The sequence below is a fragment of the Oryzias latipes genome, chromosome 2 (genome assembly GCF_053564925.1).
Source record: "Oryzias latipes strain Hd-rR chromosome 2, Olatipes_Hd-rR_3.1".
Taxonomy (NCBI): Eukaryota; Metazoa; Chordata; class Actinopteri; order Beloniformes; family Adrianichthyidae; genus Oryzias; species Oryzias latipes.
The window spans coordinates 13,221,893-13,241,542 of NC_136238.1; the positions used below are offsets into that span (position 1 = coordinate 13,221,893).

Genomic DNA, 19,650 nt, shown 5'->3' on the forward strand with positions numbered 1-19,650 from the left:
TCATTGTTGAAAACTACTTCACAAATCCCATTTGGAGGTTTGAACAGATAGTCAAGTAGCTCTGATTGGAAGTGTAGCGCCAACTGTGCATTTGCAAATAGACGAGGAATGAGAAAAAGCTCCAGACACTGATTTGATTTGGTTTGGGTTCACACTGGACCATTGACTGTATAAAGAAAGCTGGACTGAGTGACTCCTCCCCCCACATGGTCCAAACAGGAAGTACCCACTGGGCCCCAAAAAAACAAAATCCCACAGACTTCTATTGAGAAATAAACAGCTATTACTCACTCATTCTATTTGTCGGAAGAATAATTCTAACATTCAATATTTCATTCTCTATAGTGTGAACAAAACGCTTCTTTCAAACCCTTTTTTTCTCCTGTAAGTATAACAAGTTTGGAGAGAGAATGTCTCAGAACCTTTAGTTTGTTTGGACATTAACAGGAACACAAAGGAATTCATTTAAAAAAAACAATATTATTTGGATAATTTGACAAAGGTTGAAACACAAAAAAGAAGAAATTTCAGTTAAACATCAGGTCTTTCATGAGCAGGTACTGTCGACCATAATACTACCGCCACCGTGCTTGATGCATACAGTCTATCAAATTTATAACACAGTTATTCCAAAATAAAGCAAATGTGCATTCATTGAGTTGTAAAATGTATATTTCTTTACAATAAAATGTAAATTTTTTGAATTTGCAGCAGTTATATGTAAAACAAAAGGAAGAAGAAAAAAAAGAGGATATGATGACATTCAGACCTGGACTGATCTCTTCTGGACATGAAATTGCGTGACACTGGACTGAGAGGATGAAGAGGCAAACTCCTGATTCTCAAACTGTTTCTTCACACTTGCCAGCCCACCAGGCAGCGAACAGGCCTCTGACTCATCCATCATCTGTTGGCAGAAAACAAACATCACTCTAACATTCACAGATCGCATGAAGCGCCAGAATCTTTCAGGTTTTTTTCAAAGAGGACATTTTCTCTACTATTGAAACAGAAACAAAATATCCTCTGAATTTTTATTCAGTGGAGTATAACGCCTTTTTAATGTTGTCGTTCAAGCTGTGATGTAGCCACAGGTTATTCTTCAAACTGGAGAACCCCAAAAGCTTGAATTCTATGTAAAAAAAAAAAAAAAGACTCCATACTCATCAGTATGGACAACGTGGAGCCGGGCCGACTTGGGCAAAAAGGAGCTCCGAGTATTTGATACAATAATCTTCTTTCAGATTGTCAATTACAGTCCTAATAAAATATTTATCTGAGGCTTTCAGCACCTACCTTCTAGGAAACTGCAAAATATACGAGAATATTCAACTTTGCCTCTGCTGTCTGTGCATTTCTATATTATATATGGGCGTGTGATTGGTTGAATATTGGCATCTTCTCTTTCTCATTTAAACTGGAACTACTGCTTAATTTGCCTGATAATGAAAAAAGAACTTACTGCAGTGGCATTGGTGTTTTGCTATCATATACAAGTTATACTGGTAATAAAACAGTACATATAAGTACTTTTACCCTGGCGTTTTTATTTATTTTGTACATGTATTTGGTAACTGCGTCCATTATTTTTGTCTTAATTTATAATATGAAACTCCACCCAACTTTTTTCCTTTTTATGTGACCCTGCTTGTTAGGTTTTTTTCTGTTATTCTTTTCTACTAGTTGCTTTTTACATTTTAAATTGATGTAAGTCCAGTTATTAATTTTATTTGAGTTGACTAGATGTTCTCTGCCCAATTTCTTTGTTCGTCATTCTTTTTTTTTGTTTGTTCCAATTTTATTTAGCTTCCTCTCTTTTGGAGGGAGGAGTTTAACTCAATGTAACATTGGCAATTTGTTTTTTTTATATCCATTTTTACCCCAGTTTCATTTTAGTTTATTGATCCATTTCCACGCTGCCCTTTTTGAATTCTATTAACTAGCTACTTTTTGATCAATTTGTTCACCGTGCAACTCCTCCCATTTGTCTTTGATCCTTTTTCACTTAATGCAGCTCCTACGATTTGTCTTTAATTAATTTTCACTTCATGTAAATAAGCCAAATGTCCTTGTTTTCTTTAGAAAAAAGTGACTCCACACATTTTTTTATTGTTGATTTCTTTTCACCATACGTAACATGTCCTCAGTTCAGTTTTTCATCTGCGTTACTTCGCCCATTTTCTATATTTCATTTCACAATTTGTGGCTCTGTACATTGTTTCATTGATCCATTTTCACACAATGTTTCCTTGTGGGACTGCACCCATTTAAATTATTGTTGTATAATTTTTTTTTTTACCAAAGCAAATAAAGCTAAAGTTAAAATTGGTTCATGAGATCAACCTCAGGGGAAAGGCTACAAAATCTGTTAAGATTGTGATTGATTGTGATTGAAAAGGGAAAGAAAGAAAGAAAGAAAAAAGAAAAAAAAAAAAAGATTGTGATTGTTTTTTAAACTAACTGCTTTAGATATTTAAGAAACAAAAACCACAAATCTATTAGGTTCATTGTTTTGGAACCCCTTTCCTAGTGCTTACATTTTTTTTTCATTTTATTATAGCATTAAGAATAAATAGCATATTTTTCACAATAAAGCAACTTTAGAACATGTTGATTCAGTGACCCAAACCTTCCCATGTTTGTGTGACAGTATAAATCATTTAGACAGCCAGTCATTAATAACAATTAGGTCTTTATGGTGCAATTAGGTTTACAGAAAAGCACATTTTCACGCCTCAATAAATGCCCTATTTTGGTTTTTTTCAAGGAACACGCATGACGATAATGAGGTCCACAAACTGAACCAATATGTTTATTTTTACCTCTTTTTTAATTCTTTTCTTTTATTGGCCCCTGCAGTGATTTAGAACAGTTCTGACCCTCAAGCAGATTTAGTTGAGGAGAATAGTCTGTCCCCTGAGCCAAAAGCATGTTACAAAGTTAAATCCTGTTTAAAATCAGCCTTTTTAAATATCTCAGTGAAAGGAAATGGGAAGCCTGCTTAAAGCTAGCACAGCAAAGGTGTGTGCAGTTGTGTTGTCCTTCTTCTATAAACACATTGGTTTCACAGAATTTATTATCGATACAACAGTCAAATATGTCTTTATTAGGATTTAATCAAATTATTCACAGTAGGGGTGAAACAATTCATTTTAAAAGCCCTCACGACACACTTTAAAGACTTTTATCAGAAAGACATGAACCCTTTGACAAATGACAAACGCTCTTTGACATCTCGTAACTCTTCAGCTGTTTATGCAATCATCATGAATCAGCTGATAAGGATTCAAAGACTTCCCACTAGGGGTGTGACGGTTCATTACAGCAAAAATGTGATTCATATTATTATTCGTAGTTGGGGAGGCAATATTGGTTCTTTTTAATCGAATCAATTCTCTGACCTAAAATCAATCCAGTACATTTTTTTCCCAAATAATTTAACCACTGTGACTGATAGATAAATACTTGGGTACTGAACAGAGCAGGTGATGGTTTCCATATTCTTTGTTTTTCTTGTAAGATAATCAGGTTTAAATGATATATGTGTACAAGTAAACAAGATTTAACCTTTGTGCTATCTTAGATGACCCCACCCTTACATTGACGTGTTCTCCATACCATGACAAAGGTGGATAAAGGTGGAAAGATTTCATATAATCCATGGACACCAGTGAAGATCACAAATCATTGAAGAAAAAAGGTTTGGTGCACTGTCTAGTGGGTCTAGATGACCCAACTCCCAATGTTAAAGTGCCTAGGATAGCACAAGTGTTACTGACAAATTCATTCACATTTTAGCGTTGATCCAGAAAGCGATCAACCGATTAATTGTTACACCTCTGATACAAAGTATTTTTACAGTCATTCAAATATGTTTCACTGGGTCGGGTAGGTCTTGCGCTGCACTGAGTCAACAAATTCTTTTAGAGGTTTAAAGAACAACTAAGTCCTATCAAGGGGTTTTACAGACATGAATACACACAAAATCCAACATACCTTTAATAAATGGAGTAGCACAATGCCCACGTGTTAAAATAAAAATGTAAAAAAAATAAAATATAATATATTACGAATACGTAAATATAACAGAATAAAATTCAAGTAGGCATTTTATGTTAAAATTATATAGACGAAAATGCTAATTGACTACGTATTATGACAAAATTTAACGACATGGTTTCAAGAATAGACCTGAAATCAGACAGAAGCTAATTTTGAGTTTGTGTTTGCCACAATTCGGAGCAACTGATCAACCAACCTAAGAGACAGGAAGAACAAAGAACTATAACACCTAAATAAAACACACTCTTTGACTTACCGGAACTCTCCGACACAATCTACAAAAATTAGCCGATACCGACGTGGAGAAAAGCGACAAAACCGCTTTTCTCCACGTCGGTATCGGCTGAATTAAGTACATTGATTCCATAAGCACTTCACTACTACAAATCTGCTTGTCTTCACTTCAGAATTATGTTAACTGCGTAAGAGATAGGAGAGTTACGGTTGTCCCAAAAACGTCAACGCTGGAGCTAAAGCCTTGGATTTAAAGGGTTAAAGTCATAGAGAGGTGAGCTTAGTCCTGTTTGAGTTCAAGGCAGCATTCCTCTAGTATCATCTTTAATGTACTTGTACATGTACTTCTCCATGAAAATATTGTGTTCCAATTCTAATCCTTTTTGCTGCCTTTCAATTTCAGTACTGAATTATACAGCAATTGTTGTAATTTTTTAGCAATTTTGTCAAACCTATTTTCTCTTTTTATTGGTGTTAATACTAGCAGGTCAGTACTGACATTTACTTCAATGATAAAACCATAAAACTACACTACAAACAGATGAAAGTTATAATCCAAAACACTGAACTTTTGACTACCGTAACGCTTCAACTGCTTATGCAATTAAAAATAATTCTTGCAGATTCTGTGCTGACACACAACACTGTGCTGTGCTTGTGCAATCGATGTAAACCAGACGATTCAGCCACGGAGACTGAAGGCGATCGTGTGAACGATAGTAGAGTTATGTCAATCAAAGAGGGCGTGTTATTTAGTTGTCGCCGGTGACAGCTCTGGGGTTAAAGGGGTTAAACAGCTAGGGGGGCGCGTCGCAAAATCTCCAAACTCAAGCAAGGACATTTAAAAAACCAACGTCTTTGCACACGTCACCATGGACTTTATTTTCCTTATGGCTTGTCCTGTCAAGAATCCATCCATCCACCCTTATGAAGCAACTTTGTTCGCCGTAGAGCTTTCTAAGCATCACTGATTCTTGTCACGGCTAAAATTGATGACATTGGCAGCAGCTGGCCATCCACTTCGATGACCTCATCACCCGTCTCATCGTCCAAAAGATATCTTCCTCTTGAAAAACTGGCTCTTGCTGCTCTGTCTCCTTCTTCATCAAAAATATAATCCAGATGTGCTTTAGTTGGGAAATGTTTATTCTCAATTTCATAAACATACAATTGTATGGACGCTCTCAGTTGCGTTGGTTTTGTACAACCAAAATAAAAACTGAAAAACAAGAATCTCCTACATCTCACATACAGGAGTTCTCTGCCAGTGTTTAAGGTGGAATTTCACATTCTAATTTTCAGAACTGGGTCAAACCCAACCCATATAAGGGAAAAAGTATCAAGATGAAGTGAATACTTTTCCAAAAGACACTCTAGATAAAGTCAAACAGCCATGACGCTTTAATTCTGGGCTGTAGATGAAATCTGCATAAAATAAAAAGCATCTTTACACTCTAATTGTTGGAAACATTCATTGAAAGCCCGCTTTGATGCTTTATCTGTACCCTGAAATGATTTTTGATAAACACAATACACGCATAACTTTGATTTTTCATCATTTTTTGACGTCTTATAGTCAATTTTCAAGCAGATTGTCGACACGTATGAGGTATATTCCTAAATATAGCAATATTAGGACATTTTTAAACCTAGAGAAAGCAAAAGGTGAAGGAGATAAGGTTTAGCGGGGGAGGTAGTCTCGCTTTCACTAAGCTGGGGAACAGGCGACCCATGTGCTGCTGTCAGCAGACAGCACATGAGGCGTGACTAAGGATCAACGGAGGTTGCAGAGGTTGCCGCTCTGCCTCGTCAACAATCACCCAAGGAAAGTCGAGAGGATCTTTCAGTCAGCAGCTGTGAAAGCTGCTGATTTTTTCAGTGCTTTACTGCCGTCCTTACTCTGGAAGACTCATTTTTGAGTTTTCCTTTTTTTAAATCAAGTATAAGAATTACACCAAGTAGGATCTTTTGGGGGGTTAAAAAAAACTGGCTTCTGGTTATCTACTAATTTTTAAGTTGCATTGTTTCTTGACAAAAAAACATTTTTATTCAGTCTATTTGTTTGTTCCATCTTTGAAATACATCACATTTTGATTTTATTCACAGTTTTAGCATTTTTGGGAGATATTGACGACCTGTTTTTATTTAAATTTCACATATATATTTAAATGTTTGCAAAAAAAAGGATGTAAGGGGGATTTATTTATTTTTTTATCCACCATTTTTTATTTGTACAAAAATAGCTTTTATTTATAGTAAAATTAACAACTTTTAGTCTATGCAATCAGACAATATTTTAAAATATCAAAAAACACTAATTTAATTTACTATTTTGAATCTAACAAGAATCATAAAACTATTTGAAGGGGAGCTTTTTGTAAGGATTTTGTGCTTTAGTTTGGTTCTTCAGTTGTTGATTTATTTTTATTTTTTTGGTGATGTTTTGAGTTGTGTTTCTGTCAATCACTCCAGGTTCGCGTTGATCATCCACAGCTGTTTTCATTTGTGTCAATCACCTTCAGTCTATTTCAGTGACTGCTGTTCATGTCATCTGCTGTTACCTTTTTGATCTGTTTGCTCCAACATTTTGTCATATTTCAGTTTATTTATTAAATGTTTTTAGTTTCTGTCACAAAGCCTGCTGTTTTATTTTTGATACAATACATCTAATGTGAATGAAAAACAATAAAACAGGACTATATGCATGTTTCATTTCCCAAAGTATGAACCTATCTCACACCACATTATACTCTAAAATGTGCATAAAAACCAAATATTTTTAATTTCTTTAAAAAAGAAAAAGGATATTAGGTCTGGATGTTATTTATCTCCTATTTTAGAGTTTTTGCTCCGAATCGGCTTTGGAGATGTTTGAGATGAATTTAGGAGAAAATGCTTGGAATTGTTTTTTTGCTTTTTTTACCAACTCCTTTTCATAAACGCTGTTTAAGCCATAAAAATATTAGACAAAAGTTTGGTTGATGTTCACACGCATGTTGCAAAAGTGCATCGCGATTCCCTGAAATAGTTTGGAACAGTTTGGAAGCATTTGGGAGACTCCACAAAATCCAGGCAACACAAACAGCTTCATATGTGCCTTTAAGGAAATTTCTTTGTTTTTTTTTGTAATCATTTTAACCAAAAAATGCAAAGATATTTCCCCATAATTTAAATGAAACGCCTCAAATTAAATGTAAGCATTTTTTTTAGCACCTTGTGACTATTTAAAAGTTTTTGTTTATTTGACAGATTTCCAATTGTCTTCAAAATTTCTGAATTAAAACAGACACATTCAGGCGATTTTAACATCCCATTCCTAGTTTGTCAGGCTGGTGAGCTAAAACTATAATGTATCTTGTTACCAACTGTCCACAGAAGATCAGTTTAAATTGATGTCTGTTTTAAAATTCTATTTATAATCCCAAAAAACAACTGGCGAAACATGAAAATCTTTACAATTGCCGTTGAAAATAAAAATCCCACTTGAATGTGTGTGAGATCAAGAGCTTTTCAGATCACGATGGTATGAGGTTTTTAATCCCCAAAAAATAGAAATTGATCAATAATACAATCAGAACAAAAGTAGAAGAATTTTGATTGAAATCTCCAGACATTTTTGCTCAATATAGACGCATGAACTAATAAGTGTGTTGTTCTTTTACTCTCTCTTATTCCACATTCACATCAAACGTCCATTTTAATGTTATGTCAACGTAAAGATGTGGTGAGAGGTCCTGCGCTGCATTTTTTACTGTCAGGCGCTGTTAGAGTTCCGTATCGGAGCTTTGGCGAACCAGAACAGCAGGTGGAGTGCAAAACCAACATGGAGGAGAGTCTGACTGTCCTCCGGAACTTTATTCAGGACATTTTTTTAAAAAGAAAAATGATCTCATGAACCCGGACATGGAGACGTGTTTACCAATGCTTTTGTGGAGCTGTTCTAAATAAATAAACCTTATCTCTCCTCATCATTTGTGTCTTTATGAAGACATTTTTGGACAAGTGTCATGCAGTGAAATCCAGCTTTTTTTGGTGATGATCTGGTCTGAACGACCTCTGCACCCCCCCCCCCCCATCTCTCTGTGAGTTTAAGTCTCACCACAGCGGAGGAGGACGCGCTGCTTTCTTTGCTGGACACGGCAGCCTGATACATGGCCAGTCTCTCCTTCACCGACACCTGCTCGGCCTCCTGGTCCTCACCGCCTGCGGCCTTCTCCTCAGGATGTCCTGACCTGGATCTGCTTCTGCTGCCTGCAGCTTCGCACACAAAGAGAGGGGAGTTTAAGGAAGATTGGCGTTCACTGATTCACCAACTCATTCACTCCTTTTGGTGAAGGATGCCTGCCATTTTAGTAATTGAGCTTAGGAGAGGCTTTTTGGTACCGGGGGCCGATTAGATCAGAACAGCTTACATACAAAACAGTCTTAACTCATATGAAAAAGGTTTCTTTTCTGCTTTGAATCTGAGTTTTAGGAGGAAAAAATCTGATACTGCACATATTTTTCCAAGAAAAAGCTAGAGGCAAACTCGAATTCCAACACGAAAAACCCATCAATCTGGGAGAACCGCTCCAGGTTCTCCCCTCATTGTTCTGCATATCCCTGTGGACGACCAATTACCGAACACCATGGGTTTTTACATTTGACTTCTTTGTGCTACAAAGCATCATTAGGCAACAAAAAAGGCTCTTTTGAAGCTCCACACACACCCACGCCGGACCGCTTAGCTCCTGGCGTGTTTTTCCCTCTCCGGGTAACAACACCGTAGGTTGCAGGAGGACCTTAAATAGCAACCGTTCCTCTTCACTGTACGCTCTCGCCGTCATCCTTTTGACATTTCCGAGGCCTCGACGCTGCTTGCGTGTTTTTTTTTTTTCTCCACACGCATGTGATCTGCTGTATGTTGGGTTTCAGAGAAAATACATTTATGAGTCCTAGTTGATGTTGCTGCTGCATCTTAAAAGCACTGGGATCAGATGAAGGTCCCCTTGGAGCCGTCGTAGTAAACTGGCCGGATTTAGTGCTTCATAAATTACACGGAGTCGATGCTTGGCTGTAAAGAAAGAAGCTCCTGTTCTTTAGTGTCCATTTGGAGGATATCTGTGGATCATTTCAGTCTCGTCAAAAGGGAGAAAGTGGCACTAATTTTTAACGGCATTTATATCTGCGGTAGACAGTATTTAAGGCTCAGTTTGGATACTCAAAGAGAAACAACTAGTCCCAATTAAAGACACTTTTTTTCTCCTAATCACTTGGAACAGCTAGAAAAGGATACGTAAACTTTACATCAACATCGTTTTTTGAGAAACGTGTTTTTATTTTATTTTATTTAGCGGAATACTACCAACGGCCTTAACAAGAGTTGAAATCACACTGAAGTCGTCAGAGAGTAACTGGACGCCAACTAAAGCTACAGTAAAACTATATATAGAGGAACAGGGCGGCACTGGTGACCATTTTTAAACCCACTAAGACCGCAAATTGGGCATCAGCTTTTTGGCCCGCTGTCAAAAACAACAAGCCATCCAAGAGAAATTCAACCCTGACTGGGCGTTTGAAAGGCCAAAAACAGGGAGACTCGAGAACTTTGAGCGTGTGAAGCGAGACGAAGAAAGACAGGAGAGGAAACCAGTAAACCTGATGTCTTGATCTCTTTTTAACGAATATTTGTTTTGTCTGACCTGTCTCTCTAGAAAGTTCTGTGTTAACTCATCTCTGCCTGCTTGGAATGTGACCAATTGGAGTGAAATATTTCAATTGGGGACTTTAGAGCTTCATACGTTAAGTAAATTTACCTTATTGACTCTAAAATGAAACAGAAGAAAAGCTAAAAACATTAAAATTGTTGACTGTAAGATTCTTGCCCTTTTTTTTTTTTTGAGTTTTTTTTTTTATTTGATTTGATTTTGTTGTTTAAGTTTCGGAAATGATTCCCTGATCCTAGGCACTTTAACATGTGGAGTTGGGTCATCTAGACCCACTAGACAGTGCTCTGAACCTTTTTTCTTCAATGATTTGTGATCTTCATTAGTTTCCATGGATTACATGAAATCCTTTATCCACCTTTGTCATGGTAGGGAGAATACGTCAATGTAAGGATCGGGTCATCTGGACCCCATAGGAAAGCACAAAGGCTAATAAACCACATGGATTTAAAGTGTAATTGTAGCTTTTTAGGAATTGATGAGTCAATTTTGTGTATTTTGTAAAATATGGACTTATACATGTATATATATGTATGTGTGGGCTCACAATAGATAAAATATGTGAAGTATGATTACAGATCTTTTAAGGCTCATAACCTCACTACACACTTTTCTCAGACAAACATGGACTTTTTTACTCTTTTCTCTTTTGTTTAAACGTTCAAAGTTTATACCTATTTTTTTAAATGAAAAAATACGTCAAAATAGGTGCTGGGCAATCAAAGACAAATGTCGACACGGCATGGAGGACTTTGATTGACAAGGTCAACAGCCAATCGGGACGCAGAACACAGTGTCCTGTAATAAAAAAATGAAAAAATAAAAGCATGACAAATTGTACGGTGAAAAAACGATGAAACTTCAAGACTGCGAAAGGCTAATAACCGCGATATAGCGAGGGAACACTGTAATAATTAAAGTCTGTTGTCATGACTTCATTGCTTGCTATCCTTTGTGGCCTTCTTGGTTTTTTTTTTTCAGTGAAATGTCAACTTTAGTCAGTTTGTCATTCCAAATTTGAGGCTTTTAGTTTTAAAAAAAAAACATTTTAAACATTCCAGGGTTTGTCTATTCATCTTTTGTTACATTTGATTAACTTTGCAAAATGTTTTGGCCTCTTGGGCAATGGAATGCATCATTTTTCTATGATATATCAATTTTTTCATAAAAGCACAAATTTTCCACTGAATTTTCGAATTTCTGTACCGGTAATCAGAAAAAGAACAGACTTAATATTCCCTATGACCAGGTTTTGTTGGGTTAAAATAAGATTTGCAAAATCCGCAGCAAGGTAGAAGTCCTGGTACAAAAAAGAACTGTAGTCTTATCTTGCAGCAGCAGCTGAGCTTAAAGGTTTTCTAACTTTAGATTCATCGCTGGCGCCTCGATTACTTATTAACCAAACGGCAGTTAATCATCAGCTACACAACCTGAAACAACACATGAAAGAATGCCGTTTTGTCACTTACTGGTGTGACTGAGCTTTAACTTGAATGCCATGCGACAAACGTATTGTATCACCCCGCTACTTTTAGTTTTCTGCTACGCCCAGCACGCTAGTGTAAGCAATAACCATCGCTGGGAGGAAAGAGGCCGTCAGAGACAGCAGCATCCGCTGCGACCTATAAATATGAGCATGAAATCCTAAACTCGAGGCTATCATAATACTGGCCTGATGACAGAGGGATAATTCCCTCATTTGTCATTCCAGATAAACGTTAACGTCATGGTCCTGGACCTGTGGAAGGGACAGCGGTCCTGACACCTGAGCGCAATGACAACAGCTCTCTGGATTCCTTTTCTGAGAGATGGGTCACATGCAAAGCTGCCATAGCATGAAGGTGAGGTAAGCAGGCATGGAGCCGGGGGAGTGGAAGGCTGACCAGAGGAAAAAAATAAACCAGGCCTTTTTATAAACCGTCTGCAGCGTCATGTTCCCCCGTAACAGGGAGCTTCATCTGCTGGAGGCGTCTAGACTGGATGTGCGGGACAGGAAATTTCCCAGCGGTGCCATTATTTAATCCTGGCTCCAACGGATGTTTAATTAGCGGGAGTGATAACTCTGAAACACTTCCTTAACGCTGGAGATGCTCCAGGATAATAAGGACGGAGTTTCTGCAGTTTGGGGGGTACGACATCCACCTTCTCCACAGCTTTTCTGGGGAGTATTTACCTCCACACTGGCTATTATTTTCCTCTTCTCTGAGAGGTTTATACCCTTTCAATGCCACAGCTGCTGCACAAATGATGACACCGGCTAATAGAAGTGGAAGAGGGCAGAATAAGTCAGCGGGGGAGGCCACTCTGCTGGCAGTCTGAACGACTCAGCGGCTATATTGAGCGGAGCTGTGGGCCGGCTCGGCTGGCCCGAGTAGAGGGTTCGCGAGGTTGGGGAGGAGGAGGAGGAGGAGGAGGGGAGGGATTAAATAAAAAAAATAATGGAGTAATTTCAGGGTTCGAGAGAAGAAATTCCGACATCGTAAATTCGTGACGGACAGAGGCCGTCCTTTAATCACAGAGGCGTCACCTCCTTCTCCAGCCCTGGTTTTGCCGCAGGAGCCTCCAGCCACCCAATTTTCTGTTTAGTACTTACATACCAAAGCTTCCGCCTGGCGAGGTTTGACAGGAGAGCCACAGCGACCTACACTAATTGAAATGTCAGCCGTGGTGGGTGATTTCTTCCACACCGACAAAGTAAAACAGGCACAATAATTAAGCTGTCAAATCTATCAAAATAACTTCTTTACAAGCAGAGTAGATTGCCCTGGAGTGCTTCCTTGTGCAAAGCTAAGCACTTTGTCTTCGATTTGCTTCGCCCTCAGAATCTTCCAGATCAGGCTGCCGCTTCTGGTGGTGGAAAGAAAACAGGAAGGGCCCATGCATGTTTTATGACGAGGCGCAAATCCTTGTGGGATGGCGGTGGCGCTCTGTAACATCTCGACTGAATCGGTAAAAAGCCCGAGTCAGCTGAACGCCATCGTTCCACTTTATCTGTCGTGCTGCCAGAGCACATGCACCGACATCGTTATCAACTAAACTCCCATCGACCACTTGGAATTTGTCTTCCACCGTCTCTGTAAAAGAGCTGACAGTCAATTTGTGCTTACCTTCCGAATAGTTTGCCCTTTAAGTCAAAACAATAATAGAATCCGGTGAAGCAGGAAAGGACCTGAGGAATCAATGAAACGGGTGAAGTCGCCCGGATTCCGAGTCCTGGACAGACGGTGAGGCTTGGAGTCCAGCTCCAGCACAGTGGGGCCCCGTCATCCGGTGACAGCTGACTTTATTTTAGAAGCCCCCTTCATAAAAAAAGGGGAGGACGGACTTTGGGGAGGAGGGTAAACGGAGGTGGCTCGGCTTTTTTTAGTGTCAAGCATAGAGGTACCCTGCATTCCTTGAAGCTTAAGTCATAGCGGTCTTATGGACCCAGTCAAGTAGATGAGACACAAACACACCGTCTTTACACAGAAGGGAACGGGGACGTTTTTGGCATTTTGCAGTCACTTCTTGTTAGTAGCCTAAATATCATGGTATTTCATGACTGAGCACACATTGAGCTCAATGCCTATAGACAGGGACTGACCAGTTTAAGGGAAGGGATTCAAGCCAATCAAAGTGAATAAATATTTAAAGAGACAGAACACTGTTTCATGAAATTAGATTAGGTTAATTAAAGTGCAGATTTGCAACCAAGGCTGTCTCGCTATACAAAGAAAGCAACGAATATAAGTAAGAAAAGAAAAAAGTTCAACTGATTGGTCATTATTCGGATGCAATTGAATCAATTTGTATTAACTCTACCTTGACAATGACCTTTATCAAGTCACCTTGTACCATTTCATTTATACCATATCTAGTATAGTGTGTTCATGAAAAACTCCAATCTGATTAATGAAATTATTTTAGTTACTTTATTGGTATTACCGATCAGAGAACCTTTTAATGCAATGCTAATACTAAATAGTAATTCAACTTTATGTGAAAAGGTTGTTCAATAAATCTAAACCAAAGGTTTTTTTGTTAGGATTCTTAACCCTTTAACACAGGAGATGTCGCTGGTGACGGCAAAATGATACACGCCCTTTGAACTACTGTAACTCTTTGACCATTTAATCAATTAAACTCTAAGTAAGTAAGCGCCGCCATGCAACACTGCAAAACATATTGACACAAAGCTGCTTCTTTACTCATCAGAATCGGCTGTTTTGGATTGATCGTGTAAAAACGTCCCTGCGGTAAAAAGTTTCAGAATCCGTTGGAATAATGTTGATTGCACGAATGGTTGAAGGGCAATTCAAAGAATGTTAGCACTAGAGCAAAAGCTCAGGCGTTAAAGGGTTAAGGGCCCAAACACGTAGTTTGCATTTGCAGAGAACTTTTCCTCCATTCTCAACCAGGCGAGTCGCAAACGCACAGTAGCTCCGAGTGCTATCTGTTTGGCAAAACCTAAAAGATTGCAAGTTCACATGGGAAACATGCACTTTGTCTTTTATTTTGAAAATCAAGCAAGATCTTTTGGGACTAAATGGATTTGGCTTTCCTTCACTTCAAAGACTTCCTGTCTACTTGATCATCTTTGTGTAAATTAGCAGCGGTTAAGGACTTTAGCGCCGCAGCAAATGGCGATCAACTTCCAACTGGACGACTCGAATGAGTCACATGTACAGCAGCTCCTGCAGCCTTGAGACTTCCAAAGTTTTTCCAAAGGGGCTGCACAGTGGTGTAGCGGTCACCTGGTGACCTTTTGTGTGGAGATATCTGTAGGTTCATTGGTTAATTGCCCCTTAGGCATGAATGTGTGTGTGAGATGTACCCCGCTTTCACTAGAAAGCAGCAGGGATAGGCTCCAGCAACCCCATAACCCTGTACTGGAACAAACAGGTTTAAAACATGGATGGATTGGTCGTATGGAAGATAACACTTGTAGATATCAGGAGGCTTCCAGTACAAACCACCATGAACTCCAGGCTTAGAATTGAAGTTTCACTTCTTGTCGGCAAAGCAAAACAAAGTTTTTCTAATGGAATGCAGATGAGGGCATACTGTACAAAGAAATGCTAAACGTTGCCATGGAGACGGCAGAAATCTGTACGGTCGGAGAGGTGTTGCACAAAAGAACTGTGCAAGTGTGTGACTGTAGTGGGAGAACCCTTTTTCGGGGTCAACAGTGCTTGCATAAACTACTCAGCCTTAAGTATTTTTTAAAGTGCTGAATGATTTGACAAAATGAAAGTTTCTTTTTCTGAAAAGGTAAAACCTCTGCTCCCTCTTTAAACCATCTCCGTCCGTGATGTCTCAGCGGCTTTTCAAAGAGAGCTCCTCCGACTCACCAACAGGCTTTGTGGTGAACACAATGGGAGGCTGCTCAAAGCAGAGGCTGCAGTTCAAAAAACCCCAAAAGGACGGAGCACAAAGAAAAAAGTGTTAACCATCAAAATCATCTCTTATAGCTGTTCTTTCTGTTTCTCTTTATGCTGGGGTACAGATTGCTTTAGGCGATTGCAGAGGTCCTTTCTCTGGGGTCTGATTAACCCCTCTGCCTTTGTTTCAGTCCACTTCAACACATATTTCTCCTGTCGCCACCAACATCTAGCCTGCGACACCCCACACAAATAACTCCATTTCTATTCTCTGGTGTTAATGAATTGTGGCCCTGACTGTTTGCCAGTCTCACAAGCAGAAGGTGCTTTGCAGGAGCCCACCCCTTTGAGGGACCCGTGGCGGCACATCGACGGGGGGAAAAAAGCTGGGGTTATCAGGCTTGTGGAGAAGCTGCACTCTGCTGATAATCCCACTGCAATTGCACATGGATTTCCTGCTCCTGAAATGGAAAATAAACATACTCTTAAAGAATACCAAATGAAGAAAGCCTGTGAATATCCTCAAACTGAAGTTCAGACTCACTTTGCAGATTTTCCTAAGCTTGCAGTCAAACGAGGAACTCAGATATTCAAGAACTGCAGAAAAGTTGCCGCTTTAATTCGTTAAACCAAGTCTCCAATAGAGATTTTTTTTTTTTGCTGTTCTAACAGTGATTATCCCCGTCTAGATTGGATGAGGCTGCGCTAATCGAAAGTAATTGATTATCTTTGCTCGTACAAAGACGCCAGCTCAAAACTATTTTTAAGATTAAAAATTTAGCTGAAGAACACTAAACCCTTTCTGCATTTGACCTAGAAAATTACTTGACGAAAGGGATAAAAATATAAAACTCTACCAGCTTGGCAACTGACTTTTGTTTTGCAGAAAAGGGCTTTTTTTTTAATGAGATTTTGTCAAAGAATCCTACATATGTCTATTAAAATACACAGGCTCTTACAGATAGGCAGTAGAAAAAAGTAAAAATCCTTCAAGAAAACCAGCAAGTGGAAGCGAGGCAGTAAAAGTCTGTTTTTAATTCATTAAAATAAGAATGTTAAGTCAACAAACGTAATTATAAATCATTGGCAAAAAAAAAACACATTCCTTTTTATTTTTTGTTAATGAGAACACATTATTACCAGAGATGAGCGTTTTCCAACTTCACGGTTTCAGTACTAAACTCCCCAGTGAGTCCAATTAGCCCCACCAGACACTGTCTACACAGTGACCATGGCAACATTTTGTGTCTGATTTCTACCTGCAGCATCCATTCTGTTAATGCTTGTTACCAAAATGGGAGAAGTACGGCTAAAACGACGCCGTTTCACTCAAAGTGTAGTGACTAACTGGGTAGCAACAGCTTGCAAGAACTTTTATTCCCAATTGAGTCCACAAAAGATCACAAAACCTGAGCAGGGGTTCCTAATTTCCCTGCAGGATATGCACTCGCACGTCTAAAGTGTCTCAAAAGACAAACTGTTCATTGATTGATTTTGAAAAGGCAGAAAAAGCAAGAAACGAATGACATTTGTTGATCATCCAATACAGTTACCTGAAACGAATTGGTGCATTTTCTCATCTTTATCTCAATCTTGTCCTCTCTAGCACATTTTTCAAAATAATCTTTGGACAGGCATTCACTGGAGCCAACCTGTAACCATCAGGAGTTTAGTGTCCTACCCAAAGACACTTCCACAAATGGGCGGGCAAGGCGGGAACTGAACAAGCGATCTCCAGGTAAGAGGTTGACCGCTCTACCTCTGCACCACACCCACCCCATGTTAGCATCATTTGTATTATAGGATAGCATGATGCTGGAAAGCCATCAGTGTGTTTGTTTGCTTGACTGTGGGTGTATGTGCGTGTGTGTGGGCCTTCTACAAAGGTAGAAAACTGCTATAACCCATTTACACTAATGCTGACCCTGTTTGATCATTTTTGTATTCTTTTGGGTTCAATTTAGCAATAACATAATCAGAATATAGTCAAAATTGCCTGTGGAGATCATTTGTTTCACCAATTGTGGTATTCCAATATCCTTTTCTTTGTTCTCACGAGGCCGTTTGTTGTCGTAGACCAGAGCGATACTAGCCTTGATCCCATTTTTTTAAAACAACATTTCTCAAATGATTGCTTAAATTGTTAAATGGTTGTATTTTTGGCTTGAAGTGATGAACTTGCTGCTGTTTGCAAAGTAAAAGTAGCATTTTGGCTATGTTTGTATTTAAAACTACAGTCTCATGTCAGGTTTTTCAGTAAAATCGGCAGGTGGCGAAGCGGCTTCTTGTTATCGGGAGGCGGCAGTCGCTTGTGGAGGTTTTGCGAAAAAGATACAATTTGTGACCGGACGATTTTTTTTTTACATCGGTGAGTGGGCACCCAGGCATTTTTTAAGCTTGCATGGTGGCTGTCTAGTGACAGGCGGGTGGCAGAGAGGAAGCAATTGATTGATTGGAGGCTGTCCAAGGTCCCCAAAACCGTCCGATTGTACGATTTCAGATTGCCACTCCATTGGCCCCGTCCTGTCATCCCACTGCCATCGTCTGACTGTTAGAAATTGTGCGGTAGCAGCGTGGGCACTCGAAAAGAGCTGTTGATGTGGGCTGAGGGCCCGGCAATATCCAATCCAAGCCAAGGTGGGACCTGCATGTAAATGGGGAGACGGCATTGGTGCTGCACGAAGCTCATCCTGGCGTTGATAGCATCACAGTGACGCCGACACCTGCGTATTGACGAATTACGCTTGATCCTGGGAAGAATACGAAGAAGACATAACATTGTGCTTGATGCACTACTCATAGAAAAAGAGCAACACACACAAGACGGGCGAAGAAGAAGAAGTTGTCGGGTAAGGCCGTGGTTGCAGTGCAGTGTAGCTCGGACAGTCTATGGACAACTTATGTACCCCCAGGAGGCTGGCGGCTGGTGACACTTGATGTGGAGACAATCAGACCTGCTGCTGGCCAGCAATCCGCCTGAACGACCCCTGACGGCTACATTCATGACCATGCCAATGTTTTTTTTTTTTAATCGGGCGGCGGCAGATTCTGCTGATGCTTATTCATCGCAAGTGTATTTGTGACCGTAGAAGAATTTGTTCTCATTGTCATACTTGATGTAATAGTCAATGTTGTATTTCCCAATGTTATTTTATATTATATATATATTTTATTATTAACTTTCATGACATTGACAGTACATTGGGTTGTTTAAAAGAGGGAGAAGCACATTGAGAATGCCACACAATTAAACTTTCACTGCCAATCTCCAAAAGCCACTCATGTGTTAAGAGATCATTTGCTTTTCGGTAACAGCCTGTAAGAACACCAAATATGAAATTAACATTTAGAAAAATCTTCTTTTTTTTCTTCTCTGGCTGATATTATAAAGACATCATCATTTGGCAGGCCAATCTGTGAGGTGATTAATGAAAACAAAAACAGTATTTCGGTGAAATCCACTCAAACACTGAAAGATGATCTTGGATGAAGCTTGTCAGACAAGTTTAATTATCCATAAATATATGGCATTTGCATAAACAATAGCAATGAATACTTCCACTGTTGCGAGAAATAAAGGGGTTGTGTGTACCACAAAGGCAGCCACAGCTTCATGGTGGTTATTATGTTGCAACACGAAGGGAAACATGCAAACACTGATGCCTGTTGTGAAAAACAACAAAAAAAAAGCCACCGAGCTGGGATTTAGATTTGAGCTTTGCATCTTTTTAAAGTGCAGCTACTCCACTGCTGGGCTTTATTTAAACACTGTGGCTTTTACAGGGAGCAGCTTCTGCACCCTCTTACATCCTCTTGCTTCTGCTGTCAGTCACCTAACATGCCAGTTAGCGCTCTGTTTTTCGCAGTCGAACGCGTCAGCCGGCACAAAAGAAGTCGCTCTGTCAGGACAACGCCGCGGATCATCAACAGGCTCTAAGTTTAGACGCGAGGCAGTGATTTAGTGGCATGTGGGGAAACACAAGAGCTTGATGCAAGATTCCAGAGTGATGCGTGTCTGCGAACACGGATGAGTTTATGAGCTTGTGTATGCATGAAACTCTCAAATTGTTTCTCCATCTGTTCATCTTCTCTATTTTAATAATCACATTGTTTTTTAAATACAATGCAGTAACATGGGGGAACAATGAAAGTGCAAAAAGGAGAACAATGTGCAACTAGTTAGAGACAGATACATGTTTTAAAACCCGAACTTCTGCTCCAGTGTCGGCATTCTCTTGACTACCATAATTCGTCAACCGTTTACGCAATTAATCTAATTCCAGCGTATG

General features: G+C 39.3%; 1 protein-coding gene across 2 annotated transcripts in view; it reads right to left on the bottom strand.

Moving 5' to 3' along the window:
* xirp2a (xin actin binding repeat containing 2a) overlaps positions 1 to 19,650 on the bottom strand; it is a 63,102-nt gene that overhangs the window by 16,888 nt on the left and 26,564 nt on the right. Inside the window, exons 1-3 of one of the 2 annotated variants that reach the window (XM_023965344.2) lie at positions 13,109 to 13,335; positions 8,396 to 8,553; positions 770 to 907 (exon numbers count right to left, since the gene is read on the bottom strand). In XM_023965344.2, coding sequence (XP_023821112.1) covers positions 770 to 907; positions 8,396 to 8,449 — 192 coding nt within the window. In that variant the 5' untranslated portion in view covers positions 8,450 to 8,553; positions 13,109 to 13,335. Of the gene's footprint in view, positions 1 to 769; positions 908 to 8,395; positions 8,554 to 13,108; positions 13,336 to 19,650 lie in introns of those variants that run through there. The other variant, XM_023965335.2, reaches the window with a different exon arrangement.